The sequence below is a fragment of the Neodiprion fabricii genome, chromosome 2, assembly GCF_021155785.1.
Source record: "Neodiprion fabricii isolate iyNeoFabr1 chromosome 2, iyNeoFabr1.1, whole genome shotgun sequence".
Classification (NCBI taxonomy): Eukaryota; Metazoa; Arthropoda; class Insecta; order Hymenoptera; family Diprionidae; genus Neodiprion; species Neodiprion fabricii.
The window spans coordinates 12,806,383-12,825,873 of NC_060240.1; the positions used below are offsets into that span (position 1 = coordinate 12,806,383).

The 19,491-nt window shown below is 35.7% G+C and overlaps 1 protein-coding gene across 3 annotated transcripts; it reads left to right on the forward strand.

The window, feature by feature from the left end:
• Positions 1-207: 207 nt before the first annotated feature.
• LOC124175806 (solute carrier organic anion transporter family member 3A1) lies at positions 208-19,119 on the forward strand. 3 transcript variants are annotated; one of them, XR_006869243.1, is made up of 16 exons: positions 209-655; positions 9,577-9,836; positions 10,369-10,563; positions 11,162-11,215; positions 11,446-11,551; positions 11,648-11,864; positions 11,938-12,081; positions 12,187-12,402; positions 12,493-12,600; positions 13,041-13,277; positions 13,392-13,934; positions 14,044-14,233; positions 14,652-14,840; positions 14,923-15,074; positions 15,140-15,482; positions 15,825-19,119. XR_006869243.1 is itself a non-coding variant. In XM_046556351.1 (15 exons), the coding sequence occupies exons 2-15, from the start codon at positions 9,661-9,663 to the stop codon at positions 15,430-15,432; spliced, it is 2,820 nt and encodes a 939-aa protein (XP_046412307.1). In that variant the 5' UTR covers positions 209-655; positions 9,577-9,660; the 3' UTR covers positions 15,433-19,119. The 3 variants fall into 3 exon arrangements, 2 of the variants coding, with proteins under 2 accessions (XP_046412308.1, XP_046412307.1); XM_046556351.1 differs by having other exon boundaries at positions 15,140-19,119; XM_046556352.1 differs by lacking the exon at positions 11,162-11,215 and having other exon boundaries at positions 208-655; positions 15,140-19,119.
• Positions 19,120-19,491: the final 372 nt, after the last annotated feature.

A 19,491-nucleotide genomic window follows, 5' to 3' on the forward strand; every position in this document is an offset into this window, starting at 1 on the left:
TGACCCAAAAACAGTGTAGTGAGGTACTCCGGATTATACAACTTCCAAAACTGCACATAAAGCCTAAAAATAACTCTGCCGATAATGAAAGGACCGTCGGATGAACCGCAGAGATGGCAGCAGGAGCCGCGAAGTGGCATGGTGATAAAGTCAAAATTGCGCATGCGCAGAGCTCGAGACGCAGTCAGGGAGGCAGGCAGGCAGGCGACATACCGTCAAAGCCATAGCTATAAGTCTATGGTCAAAGCAAAAACACAGCTGGTCGGTCTACGTCTCTGAACTTTGACGGTGCCGATGGGAAGTCCAAATGATGCGGAAGTGTTACACTGTAGTTTGCGCACCGAAATTCGCATCGTTATCGTCCGCCGCGTCTCGTGCAGCATCTAAATATCCTGGCATTTTTGTGATTTGTGCCTAATGCCCGCGACCAGTTTGTGATACCTCGTCCCGTGTCCTCGGTGTGGTGATAATCCGTAATTCCTTCTCTCCTCTCGCTTATTTCTCGGTTTTTCTCTCCCGTTTATCCCTAATCGGTTTTTTTTCGTCTACTATTTTATGCGTTTGTGTTTACCTTCGGAACGGGACAATCGGCAGTTTCTCTCCTCCCACACAAAGGAACCCTCAAGGCATCTGCGCTGGCCTCTGTTCTTTGATGGTGAGTGAGTCTTTGCTACGAACAATAATTCCTAATTGAATGCCAATATTTTGAACTAAACAGCCCTATCCCATCTTATTCTTTTAACCTTGGATGAAATTCCCGTTTCTTGTATCTCTCTCACTCTTTCTCTCTCTCTCTCTCTCTCTCTCTCCCCCCCTTCTGTCTCTCTTTCTCTCTCTGTCTCTACGATCGAACGTGTCTGGATTGTGTGCGGCATGTACAGTACGATCGACAAAGAGTTCGGAATATCCAGAACAGCCAGCTAACTGTATCCTTGGATGGGATTAAAAGTTGACTAGCTTCCTTCCCTGCTACTCTGTGTAGTCGAAATTTCTATCCCCCATCGAGTTTTAAAGTCCAGCAGCTGATCCTGTCGAGAAAAACAATTTCAAGGAACGGTGAATGAATTGAAATTAATTGGTTTTCCAATAACACTTCTTGTCAGTCAGATTTCGGTTTCGCTCTAAAGAAAGAGAAACAATTCCAAGGGAATCTTCATATGAAATTTGTTTAGTATTATCGTTGTTTGTAGAATACACAGGCATCAAAATAGATGGACAATGTTTCAGATCTGCGCCACAAATATTACGTATTTTCAAGTTCAACTTGTCGAAGAACAAAACTCAAATTTCCTTCAGCATGATTAGCTACGTGTTTGTTTGTTTTTTTTTTGTTTTCTTTTCCGTTTTCTCATTTTACTGAAATCTGAAGAAAACGTTTAAAGCAAATATTATGTGACAAAATTCTTGAAAGTTGTTAGCTACTAAAAGGCAAAGATCTTTCAAAACAACGAGAGTTGAATTTGAAAAATGATGAAAATCGTAATAAAAATAATGATTGAAATGCATTTATTGTGTAAAGCCAATCAAGAAACGGTCCAACGAATAGATGTGGGAAAAAAAGTATACAGAAAGATTTACAAAATTATGATTCATAGTAAATTTCTGCGACTTTTTTTCCCATTGCTAAAACGTTTTTCCGCGATTCTGTGAATTAGGCTGAACAAATGGTGTCACTTATCGCGATTGTCAAATACAATGAGAAAATAACAAGTCAGACCAGACGAGAACACGTAATTTCAATTGCTGCATGTATTTGCATAACAGCATCGATGATGTGGCCAGGCCAGCCAGCTTGGGCCTTGATTGGCGGTTAATTGTGGTATTTAGAGTATATTTAGAGCCGAAGGATTTGTGCAGTCAACAACAGGGTTGGAGGCTGAAAATTGGCCAATCATTCTTCCTTCGACCAATATCGTCATTGTTTGATTTTTTGATCTCTAATTAAACAACTCTGTGCCAAGATCGGAAAAATAATATCCCTCTTACTTACACGCTAATTACAATTGTAATTGTGTTCGTAATATTATGTGACGTTTTCACTTACACACATCTGAAGATATAAGTACGCGTTTAACGTCGATGATTCATTGAAGTGCACACGATCATTATATCCATATTTACATACGATATGACAACATTTGAGCCAGATATCTCCGCATGTCGAATTTCCACGTTCGTCGTTTTATTCTTCGCTACCTCCAAACTTATCGGTAGTGTTTAACTACTTTCGTATCACATTAGGTATACACGTGAATCGGCAACAAAATTAGTTCTCGCCGGTTTATATCGGTGAATTTTTCATCGTTAGGTATGGTATTTTTTCTAATTTTATTATCAAGCTTGAAGATTACCTTATAATTAAAAAAAGGTAATTCAAACCTGGACAATTAGCTTATTCTTTAAATGTTGAAGATTTATGCAAAAATATTTTGTTTCAGAGATTTCAACTTATGAAACAGATACTTATAAGTGAATCAGTCATATGTAAATTGATTTTTCTAATGGGTTTTAAATTAGTGATCGTAGGATCAACTTTCATATCTTAGATACCTAATCATAATCAATGTTTTTGAGAAAACTAAATTTTTCATCATCATCGAAATCCTGAAATTAATTCAAGTCTGAAACTTTTAAAAATTAGCACAACTTTAAAAAAATTTTGAAGAATAATTCCTAGTTTAGTTTGCAAAATATAAGTATGTTTGCTGTATTATGATTTACTGAATTTCAGACAATCCTATAAAATTTGCTAAATACCGAGGTTATCGAAAAATTGTTATCAAGCCCGGCGTGCGTCTGAAATTTCCCAATTATAGAATTTGCAAAATCTGGCGGAAAGAGAAATGACAAAAATTAATATTAAGTAATGCCAGAAAGTGTTTATCAATCCTTCAAGTCCGTCATTCGCTTCGGTTGAATAAAAGAAAAATTTCTTCTGCGAAATATTATTCTGGCTCAAAATATGTGAAACACGGCCGTTTAGAAAAACTCTTTTAATTCTCGTAGTTAAGTAAATACATTTTTCTTAAATTTTGAATACGAATTTCCGCACGGTCCTGAAGTTTCTTTTCGTTGCCCAGCTTGTGGTAATTATTGGAAATTTCCTTATTGATGTCTATGAACATATTCAAAAAACTAAAAGCTGTTTTGCCAAATATGGCACGCCAGGCATTAAAATATTGGAATATTTTACAGCTTACTTGCCTAATTAAAGTGGATAAGTTTTTTTCCGAACGTTATTTCGATCGATGAATTCATTCTTCATTGCCTTCCTATCTGTGAGCTACAAGAAAATATATCGATTCCAGTGAGCTAACTTCAAAGCAAAATGTATTATAACAATTACGGTATCGTTTGTCCCATTCTTAACAGATCCCACGTACGGAATTCCACATTAGACAAATTTCAAGTGTAGTTCACTCCACATTATCCGTTATACCGTCCGAATCGCACGGCTTGACGGGCATAGAGTAACGTTGGAAACTTCAAGGTGTTAAATTAGTTTACGGGATCGCTGGCGAAGAATATTTACAACTCACCATCCCCGCATAAATTATTTTCCATTGCAATACATGTTCCTAAATGTTTAACAAATAATTGAAAAGTAACTGGATTTTACGTTAGGCCAAATTTGTTGTACAGCTATTTCACACATCCACAAATATCCATATAGGTATCCGTATAACGCATAAATGAATCATCTCGATGCCATTGACCTCCGGGTAAAGTGGCTTTGGAGCCACAGACCGAACACAAAATAGGTCAAACATAAAGTATGCATTAAATATGTCGATCCCGTTTTTCTGCGCCATGTAACTTCTCATCGTTATATATTTTGAGTTGGCAATTTTTATCTCAGAAAGAATGTAAATCCCCGAATACGGATTTTTCTGATATGCCCTGGAACTAGGAATTCTTAAAAATTATGTGATTTGGGAACTTTTAGAGTGAATCGAAGCTTTAGAAATAAAAAGAAAAACGTTTTTCATTCTCAGTCAAAGTGCTAGTATATTATGAGAAAACGAGAACAGTGGAATTCGAAAGTCACCGTAAGATCGGAGCAAAAGCATTTCAGCTGGAACACATGACTGTTTAAAGGTGTGTAAGACTTGTACGCAATAGCGAAGGGAGACGAGGAGTTTTATGCTGCATGTGGTACCGTTATCTCAAGATAGAATTAAAACCTCCTACGCGAACGGCCACTTAATTAAACTATAACGCGTAAATACGAGTTGTTGCAGAAGTGAACACCATTGTAAGTCAACAGTTTTTCTCATTGAATACTTACCAAAAGTAAAGCGAACCCATTGCGTAATAACAGACACGGAAATAGGAAATATGTACAGCAATGTTCATTATTGGGTTCCCACTGGCTCGCTATTTTTTTGGAATCAAAACTGGAACGAGTTTCCTTTCTAAGCCAATCTTATACGTGCCAATTACTGGCCACGCAAGTGACAGGAGAAACAAACGATGCGTTGATCATAGCCACATAAAATTTCTATTGGAAGAAAAGTCGTTTCAGCTTTTATTTCAAAAAGAATAGTGAGCCACTGTTCCCAGTTTGTAAACAGTAAGAAGGGAAAATCGGCCCGCTCCGGGTCCAAGCTTGAAAATTTGTATATCTGACGCAGGATTTTTCATAATTTTTTCAAATTTTTACTTTTGCTCGGTCGATAAAATCGTTTCTAAAAATTGTAGAAAATTCGAATTGAGTAGGGAAAAAAAAAGAAACCGACTTTCTTTCAAACTGAGAACAATCATATAAAAAATCGCGCGCCACGTCTAAGAGGTCAAGGGTAAAACCCAGGTTGAATTGACGTGGAATGCCCCATATACGAGTCACACCTCTACACATATCTATAAGTATCTCATGCGCAGTGCGGTAAGAAGGTGGTGGAACCAGATAGTAGCAACCGCTTATAATTCTGCCATGCGGATTCTTTGGTAGGTCGGATTCATGTCGCGAATAGTTCACCTACTGTTCATCATTCGTCTTGTCATTTTCGGTATTCGTATGTCTTTTTTCAACATCGTGTAGGTTTATTTTCATATTGTCAGGTGTCGATTATTTTCATCACCGCTGGCTGCAGGCCGTTCCCGCCAAAACGCGTCAACACGTGACACCGAGGTTATTGGGTGGCCTGCGTGCAGGCGCTAAGTATTTCTTTTTTAAAATATTTCATGACGAAGTCGAATTAGGTGTTTTGCATGTATTTGAAAAGTTTATTTTTATTTTTCTTTAACCTTTCAAGCGTAGAGTATTCCTGGTGTTGAACCTTTTTTTAAGAAATCTATGTGTGAGTGTAGAGCTTCTTTTTTGGCTGTAACGGTCGCTCATTCCAAATGATCTGAGAATTAGTTTGTTATTGTAAACTTAAAACACTTGAAATCGTTAATCATCGAAGAGGTTGAAATTCAAATTCTCATTTATATTTGAATGTGTGAATCCCAATAATAACAATTTGGCCTGTTATTTACAATACAAATTTCGAGCAACTAATTTTTGTTTAAGTCATAGTCTCGTTAATAACTATGTTGCGTGAATCGCTTCTTACTCATAATTTACGGGAACCGTCAGAGTTTTAACTGAAAAATAACGGAATTTCAAGAAATAAATTTCTCGATTGCATACTTAATACAGGCATCGTATTCTGTTTCCAAACTTTAAATCCAGACAATACAAAAACTCAGAATAAATTGTTTGCAAGCAAATACTAGAACTCAATCAACTTTTTTTTTTGTTATTCCATTTATTTATGTACACAACACTGATATATTGATTCGGTTTTTCTGACGGATGCTACTTGATTAACCAGTTCAGATATGCTAAGTACGAAACGATACGAGTTGTACTTGCACCAACCTCCACGTGGTAAGATATGGCTAACACGCAACTCGTAATGAAAAATTGTATAATATACATGTAACTGAAGTGAAGTACGTTAATAATATAAAAGAATCTTAAGCAACTAACGCTTCAATTAGAATAACAGATTCAAAACTACAAACTTCACATAGTGAACGCATGTAACGTGTCGAAATTGCTTAACTATTATAAGTATAATTTTTCACACACACATTTTACCGTAAATGAGAATCTGCTGCGATAAGTTTTTAAAGGTGCGCTGTATAATTGTTGATGACAAATCAATAATGGTGGGTATAGGGGGATCAGTTCAAAAATCAATCGTTTAGTATCCCGTCAATTCTTGAATCGCTGAACATTTTGCCGTAAATAAAAATTTGTTGCGATAAATTTTAAGGGTAGTTTTTAAAAATCTCATTTAAAGGATCTTAAAGCTCTTAGATGGTCAGAAAAGACAGTCACGGATTTCGGGTAAAACATTTTTTTTTTTTTGCTCTACTTTTTTAAGGGATAAATATCTTCTTAGGGGTAGTTTTCTAGGAAATTGATCTCAACGAATATTGGAAGCTTCTGATTAGCTCTTCATTTCTATATTATCAAAAATAAGGGTCTCAATTTTTTTTTCGACTTACGGGTGGCGGAGGGGGGGGGGGTGGTTTTACGGTAGCGTGGTCGACCTATTCTTCAAAATTGATTGTCTCGCAACGGAGGCAAGCTCAAAAGTTGTTATTTGTTGTTGGTTTCCAGAGCTTATAAGTAGCTCTTCAATTCATACTTTCTTGAAATTTTTTTACGACGGGTGTCGGATTTACCGACGTCTGATATTATTGAAAGGTTTGAAAGATAATCGTCGTCGTAATAATTGTACAAAGGGCAAGGCATACCACTTTTTCGATTAAATATTTTACTTATATAATATACATATACCTGCCTAGATATCGAACGTTTCGATCCATTTTCGCGGACTTTGTATATGTATAGAATAATGTATTTCGCACGTGCGCGCGACTAGCGCGCTTCTGGTTGTTCATACACATGTGTCCGTACCTATTGGAGACTGAATATCCGTAGTGTGGTATATAGCAACACGTGGCAAGGTATTGCAGACAGGAATTCAGTCCGTCAGTAACCACCTATCGAATGTCTTTTATAATGCTTGTATAGGATGTTCATATAGCGAGACCAAAAGCCTTGTTCAAATTTTCATGGATATAAAATCAAGGGCAAACCGGCAACACGGATCGATATGTGGATAATTCGCCTATTGCATGCATAGCTATACACACACACACACACACACACGATATCAGCAAGTCTACGCCGAGTTGTAGCAGATACTTTCGACCTTAAAGTGCTTCATTGGAATTTTGGAGAAAAAAATGGTAAACAACATCACGCACACCAATTTTTCATTTTTCCACTCGGTGATATAAATGATTTGTAAAATTTTTTAACTTTACAGTTTAATAAATATATAAATATACCTTCGATTTGAGAACATAATAAAACTGGAAACATCTAATTTAAACTAGGTATACCTTTCAAAGACAGTAATTTCTCGATTTTTATATTTGTCTCAACGAATACCAAGAAGAAAATTACTTGAGATACTCATCGAAATTTTTCAATGCCCAGTGTTGCTTCAACTTTGCAATACTGTTATTCGTGCGGTATGTAAATGACCTCATACTATATACGTGCGATGATATCATAAAGTCAAAATAAGGACACGATGACTTTCGTGCTTGAGGAGACAAATGGCGGATTAAACAACCGATCGAATAGAAATAAAAATACATCATCTTCGTACGAATAAGGTGCGACTATCACGCATTATAGGTGTGTACAATATGGGAGAGTGAAGTTCGTAACGTTAATGTAACGATTCATTTTTAGAAAAAAAAATCATTATATCGCAACAGTAGGATCGTCTTAAATCGAGTAATCCAATTTTAAAAATTAACGTGTATTTAGAATTTGGAAATGAAACTCCTTTAAAGTCGTTCTAAATTTTCAAAACAATGATTTTAGTTACAATATTTCGTCACATTAACTTTAATAACTTCAATCTAGTTATAATTTGGCATAGAGTAGGCAGCTGAAAAATTTCTCAAGGATACAATCCGCCAACAGAGCGTTCGTAACAATACAGCCGGGAGTCTAGATCGTTCGCCGAAAGCAACTTTCTAATTTTTGGCTCTACGTATTCGTGTTTATGGTGCAGAGACAGTGAATGATTGCTATACGTATTACGGTACAGTGTAGCGGTTACAATGCCTGCGAGGTCGACGCATTGACGAGTTCCACTTTTCTGATGTCGGTGGGTGACGAGGGTGTTGGCATTACCTATACCGCAACCTTCGATGACTTTGAGAAAAGTATTCGCTCATTGCCTGTGTAAAACGCGCCACATAGAACAGAATAATAGCTGAATCAAGGTTGATAAAGTGAAAGAACTCAGGTTGATGGTATCGATTGTTATTGAATGAATCTCTTCGTTTTTTTTTTTTTTTTGTCTTTTTCAATTAACAGTCACGTTTGGTTGATATTATCTTTTGAATGTTTATAAAATTTTATGGTTTGTCTAATTTCGATGGATCTGAGCTCATAACGTGGGTGAATTCAGACTTTATTGCAGAGATCGTCCGAAACGAATTTCTAAACTCTACTTCATCCGTACCACTTTTAACGTAATTATTAAGAGTCGCAATTTTATTCAGCAGCAAACTTTATAAACTTGACGATGAATGAATAGATACATTATTAGGTAAAATAAAAAGCTCGTGGCTCATGGTAATGATTGTGCTTAATTTGGTGCCAGACCTTATAATACGGAATGACTATCTTATCTTTCGTAAACTAACTTGTAAGTCGTTGCTGAGTGATAAAAACGATGATGAAGAAATATACAAACCATGAGCAGCTGCAAGCAAAGCAGCGAGGACACGGAAGAATTATCATCGTGTAACGTAACCCCGATAAATATTTACATTATAATACAAGATACAACAGTTAATACTGAACATGTTATTTCATGAACCTCGCAATAAAAAAGTATACGGAATTGAACTCGCCAATTTCAGAAAATATAAAATCAAACGCCTTGTTTTGCTTTTCATTCTTCAATTGTATTAAATTTTTCTATACTCGTGTTGAAAATTTCGTATTCTATATTGATCTAAAATGATAGACTAGCCCTATTAAATTCTTGTGTGTAAACAATTTGATAAATTGATGGATAAAAAAATGTTGAAAGAAAAAGAAAGAGGGATTTATCAATCGTCATGTAAAACTATCTTCAGTTATTATATACCACTAATCATAGAATGAACTCTGGAATGAACAGTTTGTATGCGACACTTTCTAATTAATGCAAAGTGCACTGATGTTGCAAATCCAATTCTTTGTCTTCTGGTCTAACGAAGGCGTGTTAAATCACATGCAGCGTAACAGTAAGTTCCGACACTTGCATCGTTCTGGGATTCAGATCATGGTCAGATTTGTGGTCTACACTTCAGCCTTGAAATCTGTGACAAAATTGTACCAGTGTGTCGAATTTTGGCATGTGTGAGCTAGCTTTTTTTCTTCTTTTCCCTACACCGCGCGCTATCACAACTTCCTGCTGCTACCAGCGGCAGCGAAAGTCGTCAATCTCTGGATTGTTTGCGACTCAATTTTAATCGTAACCTTTTCTTTTTACGACACAGAATATGACGATAGAGTGATGCTGGTCTCACCGTAGTTGAAAGCACGAAACCAGAACGTCCTCAGAGACGAACCTGCAATCAAAGATGGCGTCTACTAGCGGGCACAAAAGAAATGGATCCAGTTCCAGCATGTTCGGTCACAAACGCACCGAATCCGGCGGTGGCTTTATTGGCCACAAACGTTCGGAAAGTGGCCACAAAAGAAACGAAAGCATATCAAGTGCTCTTGGCCATAAACGGTCAGAAAGTGGTCACAAAAGGTGAATTTATTATCTACAGACAATTTTACGCAATTCATCTAAAAATTATCGTAAGCTTAACAAATCTTCTGGAAATAAAACACTACAATAATAATACAAAAAACAGGTAGTGAAAACTTTGCAATTTTGAATTTCCCGCCGTATGATGACAGTTCGATTTTTAAACATTCAAATTTCCCGCCAGATGAGTAAACCTAATATTTTTGTAGTACGCTGGGTTTTCTTATTCGTAATTGATCTAAAACTTATCGTTACCTTAACAAATCTCCTGGAAATGAAGCATTACAATAATAATACAAAAAACAGGCACTGCAAAACTTTGTAATTTTTTAATTTCCCGCCGTATGATAACCGTTCGATTTTTGATCATTTAAATTTCCCGCCGGTTGAGTAAAACTAAAATTTTTGTATGCACACTGAGTGTATTGGGATGAAATGCTTCACTTGAAAATGAAATTTCCCTGTGCTCATGCTTTACTATTTTTACGTTTAATTCGGTGCCAAAATCAAGTTCTTGATTTTATTTTTCAAGGTCCGAATCTGGCAGCAACTATCACACGGGTCACAGGAGAAACGAAAGCATGTACGCGATGACTGGGCTCTACGCCGAAAGCACGGCTGCTGGAGAAGATGCGGATTTGTCACAGCCAAGCAGCAGTAGACTGACACATGACACAGTGATCAGGTGTCACAGTAGGAATCCAAGTTCCGGTATTGTTGATCACAGGTGATTCCCAGTTACAAACTTATTCGGGAATGGGAAGCCTTCGCCGCTCCATGCGCCAAATGAGTTTGCGAATGTTTTTGCAGCTTCGCTCAATAGATTTTTCCCTAATACTAATGATTACATATTATTGGCAATCACAAATAGAACCGTGTTTCAATTCAAGTGAAAGGCTGAAACGCGCATTATACTGCAGACAGCACATTCCCACAATTAGAGGCTTGCACAACGTCGATATTTATTGGCTCATTGTCAGAAGATTAGCTTCTGTTCTTTATGGACTAATCTACAACTTGACCATGACACAGTTAAATATTAAACGAAACTTTGAAATCGAATCACAATAGTCGAAATCGCGATTGGTCAAATTGCCAATGCTATGTTCAGCTAGACTTATTACTGTAATTAAAATGAGACAGCGATTAACGAAACTGTTTACACATTGCGCACGAAGAGTAAACAGAGAATTTTGATATTCAGCGATAGCACTTGTTCAGTAAACAACACGCTTCTAATCGTTTTGGCAATTTCTTAATTATATACACACGGAACGCACTTTGCTATTATTCACGCTTTGTGGTTTTTGTTATGCATTTTGCAGAGATTTCATCATCAAATGTCACAGCAGGAATCCCAGTGCTTCCATGGTCGACAGGTAAAACAATGCACACCAAAAACTCCCTCAATTTATTTTTTTTTTAATCAAATATCTCCGTTTAAAACTTGTAAGGATAGTTGGGAAATGAGAAAACATCTTTCTAGCTCTGTTTTAATTTGTTTTTATTCTTATTTTCTTTATGCAATATCAAAAATAATCGAGCAATTCAAGGGTCCTGAGGTTTTGCGAGTACGCATTCTATTATACAAAAATTTTGGTTGATACAGGACTGAAAAAGAAAGAGCGCAGACACCACCGATTAATCCAGATTCAAAGGACTGTGGAATTTTAACATGCAGGCCAATTTTTATACAAAGATTCGCAGGGATAAAGGTAAGAATAATTAAGTTCTCAAAACTGTGTATCTTTGAATTGCGACATCATGCACAAAAATTTTACCGATTGCAAATGTTTTTCCCTTACTTCCAGGTGTTCGTATTCCTTCTGTCATTCCTTGTTACGCTGCAGCAGGCACTTAGTTCTGGTTACATTAATTCTGTAATAACAACAATAGAGAAAAGATTTGAGATACCGTCAAGCCTCTCAGGTCTGATCGCCAGTTCATACGAAATTGGCAATGTAATAACGGTGATATTTGTAAGCTATTTAGGCAGCCGACGGCATATTCCCGTTTGGATAGCAATTGGTAAGTAATTGACCATCTTTCCTCGTCGGTCAATCATTATCAGTCTAGCCTTAACAGTTCTTTGTTGTTTCAGGCGCCGTGATAATGGGCATTGGCTCAATGATTTTTATGGTGCCTCATTTCACAGCCGAACCTAACTTAGGTACAGCATCGAATAACTCAAGTTCAGATAACATATGCCGTGGTGTATCGCTGCGCGAACAAGACATGGGCTTAGGTGAGTGGTTGACCGAATGGTCCAATCTGACCTATTGCAAGAATTAAATCACGAGAAACCGATATTCAATTTATAATTCAAATAAAAATTTATGCTTGGATTTAGGCCGACTTTCTACCGGTTTATCATCGCCGCCTTTAGCCCCACACAATAATCTTCGCGGTGACAACTGCATACAAGGGTCTCCTTCTACCGCTGGTCCGGTGATGCTTTTCGTACTTGCGCAACTGCTTCTTGGTTGTGGTGGTTCACCTTTGTTCACTCTCGGAACAACTTACATTGATGATCACGTCAGGCCGGAGAGTGCCTCTTTGTACATCGGTTAGTATTAATCGATCTTATTCTAGACAAATTTGAGAAGGTGGCCTGTTTTGAATTAACCGGAAAATCAATTTTGTTACGAATTTCCAGGCTGCATGTACAGTATGGCAGCTTTTGGACCTGTTCTTGGATTTCTTCTCGGTGCTTATCTATTGTCTTTTCACATGGATTCGTTCGCCGGAACTATCATCAGCATAGGTGAGCCTTCAGTTGTATACTACTATTTCAGGTACACAGGGATATACGGACGTTCAATCTTGAAAATTTTTTGCAATTTGACAGCGTCGTTTTTTAACTTAATGAACTAGAAAATATGTTCACCAGTTATATTCAGTTCATACCTCAAAATAAACGCTTGTTATATGAAAATAATTCCATCGCCCGTATTCTTTTCTGGGTAAGATGATATTTCTTTCATCTGAATATGACTTAACACTTAGTATTTAAGTTGCAATACTTAATACTTACACTTATGTTAATACTTAGTACTTAATCCTTATCAAGGCTTAAGAATTAAGATGAAATAAGATTTAGATTTGAGAGTCGAATCTTGAGACCTGAGATTGAATTGAGACTTGGATGTAAGATGTCAGATATAAAATGCGAGTCATTTTAAATTGTTCTCAATTTATCCACAGATCCAGGCGATCATAGATGGGTTGGAATGTGGTGGGGTGGATTTTTACTCTGCGGTTTGCTGCTGGTATTAGTGGCAGTGCCGTTTTTCAGTTTTCCGAAAACTTTACAACGCGAGAAAGAGAAAATTCGGATAATTGAAAAGAGCAAGCCAATAACAGCAAAGGAGAAAGAGCAGAACAAAGAACCCATGAAGGAACAAACCTCTGACAATACCGCTTATGGCAAAGACGTCAAAGGTACGATGATGAATGCTATCGACGTATTGCGATCATTTTCTTGATTTTCTCCTCACAATGACATTACTTGTTCTTCGATATTTCTCATGTATTTTTAATAATTCACTTTGACAGACATTCCACGGAGCATGTGGAGACTGGTGTGCAATCCTGTTTACGTGGTGACATGTCTTGGTGCCTGCATGGAGCTGGTAATAGTTTCGGGCTTCGTTGTGTTTCTGCCAAAGTATTTGGAGACGCAATTCAGTTTGGGAAAAAGCCAGGCCAGCATATTCACTGGTTCAATCGCGATCCCCGGTGCTTGTATCGGCATATTCTTTGGTGGCTGTCTACTGAAACGTTTGGAACTGAGGCCTAAGGGTGCTGTTCAATTCGTCCTAGTCTCAAATATAATCTGCCTTGTTTGTTACGGCCTTTTGTTTTTCCTTGGCTGTGACAATGTCAAAATGGCCGGCACCACCATACCCTATTTTAACAGCACGACCAAAGGGCCTGAACCATTTCAAGTTAATCTTACTGCCGCCTGCAACTTTGGGTGCGAATGCCGAATGACTGACGTTGAACCAGTTTGTGGCAACAATGGCTTGACTTATTTTAGCCCCTGCCACGCGGGTTGCACGGCATTCAGCTCAAAGTCCAACTTTACCAACTGCGCGTGTAAGTTAGAAATGAATTGCTTTATTTTTGACTATAAATTCAATTGAATCCCGAATTCTTATGGACCTGTTTCCCAGTTGCGTTAACAAATTTTTCTCCTTCGATACAGGCATTCACGGTAATCTCAGCATGGTGCCACCAGCTGCGCCGGAATTCGCTGAAGTTACTGTTGTTCCCGTTGCTACGGCTGGCCCATGCACCTCGCCTTGTAGGACTATATTTCCGTTTCTTATTCTATTATTCTTCATGACCTTCATTGTCGCTGTAACACAGATGCCTTTATTAATGATCGTATTACGGTAAGTTGTGACGAAAACTTTAAAATATCGAAAGATGCCATCTGGCAATAAAAAATATATTACTCTATCAAGCTCGGATACAATTATAAAAGTTGATTTTAACTGGCATTTCACTGAATATCAAGTAAATGTAACGGAACAAATATGACTTCTTGCTCGGGGTTTCCTGTTCGTTTATGTTCGCATAGTTAAACAGACTTAACTGAGACTATAACGATCAGCTGATTGGCCAGTGCAGAGCCTTCTTGCACCGGCCATACCCGCACCTTGAATTCTAAAGGAAATGTAGCAAACAACTTTTCAACAATTTTAGACATTGAACTTCTATTGAAATTCACATAATATGGCAATAGAGACGGGACAATAAATTCCCTGTAATATCTAAAGAAAGTATCAACAGTTGTGACTTACATTTCAGATCCGTCTCTGAAGAGGAGCGGTCCTTTGCTCTTGGAATGCAATTTGTCATCTTCAGATTGTTCGGGTATATACCAGCACCTATATTGTTTGGCAATTTGATAGATTCAACGTGCATTCTGTGGAAAAGTACTTGCGGTGAAAAAGGGGGCCGCTGTTTGCTTTATGACATTGAACAATTCAGATACAGGTGATTATTTTCTTATTCGTGTGCAAAGTAGAATGAAGCAAGAAATCGGAAGCAGCTAAATTTTGTTATCAATGTTTTACAGATACGTCGGACTTTGTGCCGGTATAAAGATTCTGGCGTTGGCACTATTTTTGGTCGATTGGTGGCTAGTGAGAAGGAGAAGACACCTCGAAGAACATCCGCCACCATTGACAGTCAACGAAGTTGTCGGATCGATAATCAGCCTAGACAAATGTAAGTAGCAAATGATGAGAATTCGTTTCCCCAGAGAAAACCTTTACCATTTACCGTATTTGCAGTGTTTGAAGAAAGACCGCAACATTTGAACACTGCTGATGGTGACACAACTTCACCAAGCACCGAGGGGCCAACGCCATCTTCGATTTCGTCACCCACCGAGCCAACAAAGTCTACAAATCTTGAGGAAACGGAATCATCAAATCACACCGAAGCGTCGAATGACATCAACAATCCTCAAACAAAAGATCCTTTTGACATTCCTGACACAAGGCAAGCTCCGCTTGCCACAGAAGATTTGGAGGTAGAGATCAAGCGGCCGGACAGTACTGAAAAACTTCATCCGAGTGTTTAATGAGGGCTGGCATTAGGATATTGAATTTGAATGTACAATTCTCACACGGCGTAAGTTTGTGGAAATTATTCTTATTTCTCTTCATACGTATGCTCTTTGAGATGATGATACCAAGTAACTGTGTGTGCGTGTGTGTTTCTGTTTCTCTCTTTTTCCGTCTTTTAATTTTTTTTTTTATCGCGTGTATGACTAAATTTTTTGCAAAAATACTGATCTATGATTTTTTAGATTTTTTTTTTGCACAAGCCTTACAGGTCTTGTTCAAAGCAGCTACATATCTAGTCGGGTGGTATTGAATTAAATGATGTTTAACAAGATTAAACTTAAACAGTAGCCATGTTAAAAATACGTCGTTCGGTATTTTTAACCATCGCCATTTCTATTCTCATCAGGATTTCAAAAACCGTGTGGAAGGACCCCAACGTTAATTTATATATTGAAAAGAAAGGCGCTTGGCGGAGAGTTGCTGAATAATTTCTCGTGAATTAATGTCGCACTCCACTACAATATAAATGAATTTATATAAAAGAAAGAGCAAATAAAGACTTGCACTTATATCACTAGAAATAAATTTTTCAAATTGACGCATGGACAAAGTTTATAAGTTTTATCTCCTTGAACTCTGAAATAGAGTCGTAAAATTGTCCATTTTCCCGCGCATGAAGAGAAAAAACGCCTTTTACAAATATTTCAATAAACCCGTAAAATTTCTAAGAATTATAATATTGAAAGAAAAGGTGTAACTGCCTACATATTTTTTTTTTTTTTTTTTTTTCCCTATGAATACTGAATCTTTGCTCTATTGAAGATACAATGAGCGCGCGTAAAACGTAAATAAAATTGATAATGTACATAAATACATATGTGTATATATATATATGTCGAACATATAAGATTATATATTCGATATATGTACATACATAAAAATTCCTGCCTTAAGAAATATAAGACTAGAAAAATGATTAAATAATGAAGTAAGACGTATCTAACTCTTATAGACACACACACGGTATATGCGCTAATCCGCGTTATTTTTACCAATTTTCGTTCCGCTTCTGATTTTGAATTTTTATGTCAATATACGGCAGGCAGCTGGTCAAAATCAGTAGCTGGTCAAAATTACATGGAATATCGCATATACGATATACATATATATACACACAAGACATTTGTTACGAGCGTTTCTTACAGGTGTTGAAAAAATGCACCAAGGTTATACAGTTTATGTTTTAGTATATCCTTTGTGGTACCTGCACCAAACTCTCGTAAAAAAAAAAAAAAAAAAAAAATAAATAAAAAAAGGTCTATATAATATAAAACATAAACGAAATATATCATTAAATTGTAAGAAACTTGAACAGTGATTTATTTTTAAAATTATAGAAAAGTACTATCACAGCTTTTCTCGAAGTAGAAAAAAAAAAAACAATTATATAAAAGAAATCAGTCAATATAGAGTAGCAAAGGAAAAAAACAAACAAAATTCCAAAAAAATTATGAGGTAAGCTATGAAAAATTTGAAGATGATTTTTTGTTTTATTTTTGTATGATAAATTTAAGCACGTAATTACATTATGATCTGATACTTTTTTATTCTTGGGCGTTGAGATTACTATTCACCTTGGTCTCGTTTACCTCAAAAACAGCAATTGTATAACGTGGCGTATATTCGTATCCTAGATGCTTCCAAGTTGGACATTTTTCTTATTCATCTGATATCGTTGTATTTTATTTTACTCACTTATGCAGCGCATCTGAACTTGATCTCCGATTATAAAATATTTGTACATTAATTAAGATCTTAAATATGCAACGTAACGGTACGAAAATTATTATTGTGCTTTCTGTTTGTTTTAGTTGAATTAAGTAATGACAACAACGCGTAATTGACTTAATGCTATTGAATCGTCTGTACAAATCAAATGTGTAATGATAGGTGAAAAGATATTCGCTACCCTAGTATGCTCAATTGTTTAATAAGGTACATGTTTAAAAGTTCGTACATGAAGTACCCGATTTGTCTGATGATTTTCAGCTTATCTTATTGAATCTCAGATTATATATATGGTGTATGATAAACAATTGTGACAGCAATTTCTGTCAATTGTTCAACTAAAATCAGCCCCAAAGTGATGGATATTTACATATACGTATATCTATTTTTTTTTCAAAGCGAATTACAGAATTTGAATGTGAAAATTCCCTTGAAGCATATTGTGATTACAATATCTTGACTTATATCTTCGGTGCGTTAGTGAAAAAAAATCAACAGGGAAAAGTATAAATTAATTCTGGTTAGAGTAATATACAAAAAAAGAAAGGGAATTTTCAAGTTTAAGGAAAAAAAGCAACGGTTGGTGTCACCTTGATTGTATACTTGATATTTTTGACAATTTGACAATTAGAAGCAACATATTATGTACATAAAATATTGTATATCATTTGAGATGAATTTTCGTTCGATCATTAATTGATTAAAACATTATTCATGAAAAAATGACGCGAAGCTGACTTATGATTGTAATCGTGTCGCTTAAAACTATACATATATCAATATTACCGATTACGATACTTAAAATACTCTTGTAAGTATATATATTATATTACGTATATATACACACGTAGTATATCTAAATTTTCAACTGAATATTTGTTTAATGACACATTCAAATAACTACCACACACTTTTAATATTATCACAATTTCTAAATAACACGCTACAGAAATTTTTCAATTACCACATTTAATCATGATTACTAACACTATTATTAATGTTATTATTATCATTATTATTAGTAGCATTGTGTATGAAACTCTTATTTTAGAATTTATGACAAAATTGTCGTGTTTGATGGCAAGCCATAATTTGCTAAATCCGCTGGTATTATAGACAGAATGAAGAGCAGGATTAGCCAGAAACTGTCTAAATCGGAATCACCAGTATGGAGGAAAGAGAAAATGTAAAACTAATGCATCCGCTGGAACTTGACGGTGAAAAATGTGGCTAATTATTCAAAATAATCTGCACCTGGTAAAGTAAATAGATGGATTAAATTATGACTGTTAGTCAAATTTTTATTTTGCTTTTATTTTATTTTTTTATCATTAAAATCGAGACATCGAAAGAGCTAACAGTGTTTAATGTACTTGACATTGAAATATATCCTAGTCGCGGAAAAATTTCTACTGCTAGCTCCTGCAATGATCTTGAAATATTGACCCGATTTTTAAAATTGAAATCGCAAACGGTGATAGATGGCTATAAAAATTAGATTGGTGAAACTTCTTGTTATATTGCAACATTCCCATGTGATGACAAATGCAAATATTTCATAAATGTACGTATATGTTTCTAAAATTTTGGATTCTGACCCTTCTAAGTTCTAACTCTGCCAACTTATGTGTTGCTCATTTATAGAACTGTCAGAATTCAAGGTGGCATGATGTAAAACTAAAGCGCAACTATCCAAATGAGCATTTCTTCCTATTCTTATTTGCTGCCCTATGTTTTGCTTTCATTCCATTCGAAATTACTTACTTAAAACTTGTCAAATGAAGTAGACATTTTTAGGGTTTGAGATTGCAATTTTCAAATACTTGCATCTGACTTCAATCCAGGGTTAACAGAATATCTAAAACTCAATCCAATGAGTAAATTTCAAAGAAACAACAACGAAATTCATAGAATCAAAAAAAATTTGGAGATATCTAAGCTCGAATTTGGATCGTGCCCTGAATATTATACCTACAGATATAAGGAAGTTACCTCGAGATAAGATGATTATTATATATATATATATATATATATATATATATATATATATATATATATATATATATATATATATATATATATATATATATATATATATATATATATATATATATATATATATATATATATATATATATATATATATATATATATATATATATATATATATATATATATATATATATATATATATATATATATATATAACAAATACATAAAACGAAGAGTGCGCGTTAGATAAATGAATAATAACATGAAAAATAAATAAATAAATAAATAAAAAT

What these genes read in the sequence shown, in the direction of transcription:
- LOC124175806 (XM_046556351.1), top strand. Translation starts at nt 9,661, where the DNA reads ATGGCGTCTACTAGCGGGCACAAAAGAAATGGATCCAGTTCCAGCATG. An exon ending in TCCCGTTTGGATAGCAATTG is followed by an intron (nt 11,865 to 11,937) that starts GTAAGTAATTGA and finishes TTGTTGTTTCAG; the next exon opens with GCGCCGTGATAATGGGCATT. An exon ending in CGAACAAGACATGGGCTTAG is followed by an intron (nt 12,082 to 12,186) that starts GTGAGTGGTTGA and finishes GCTTGGATTTAG; the next exon opens with GCCGACTTTCTACCGGTTTA.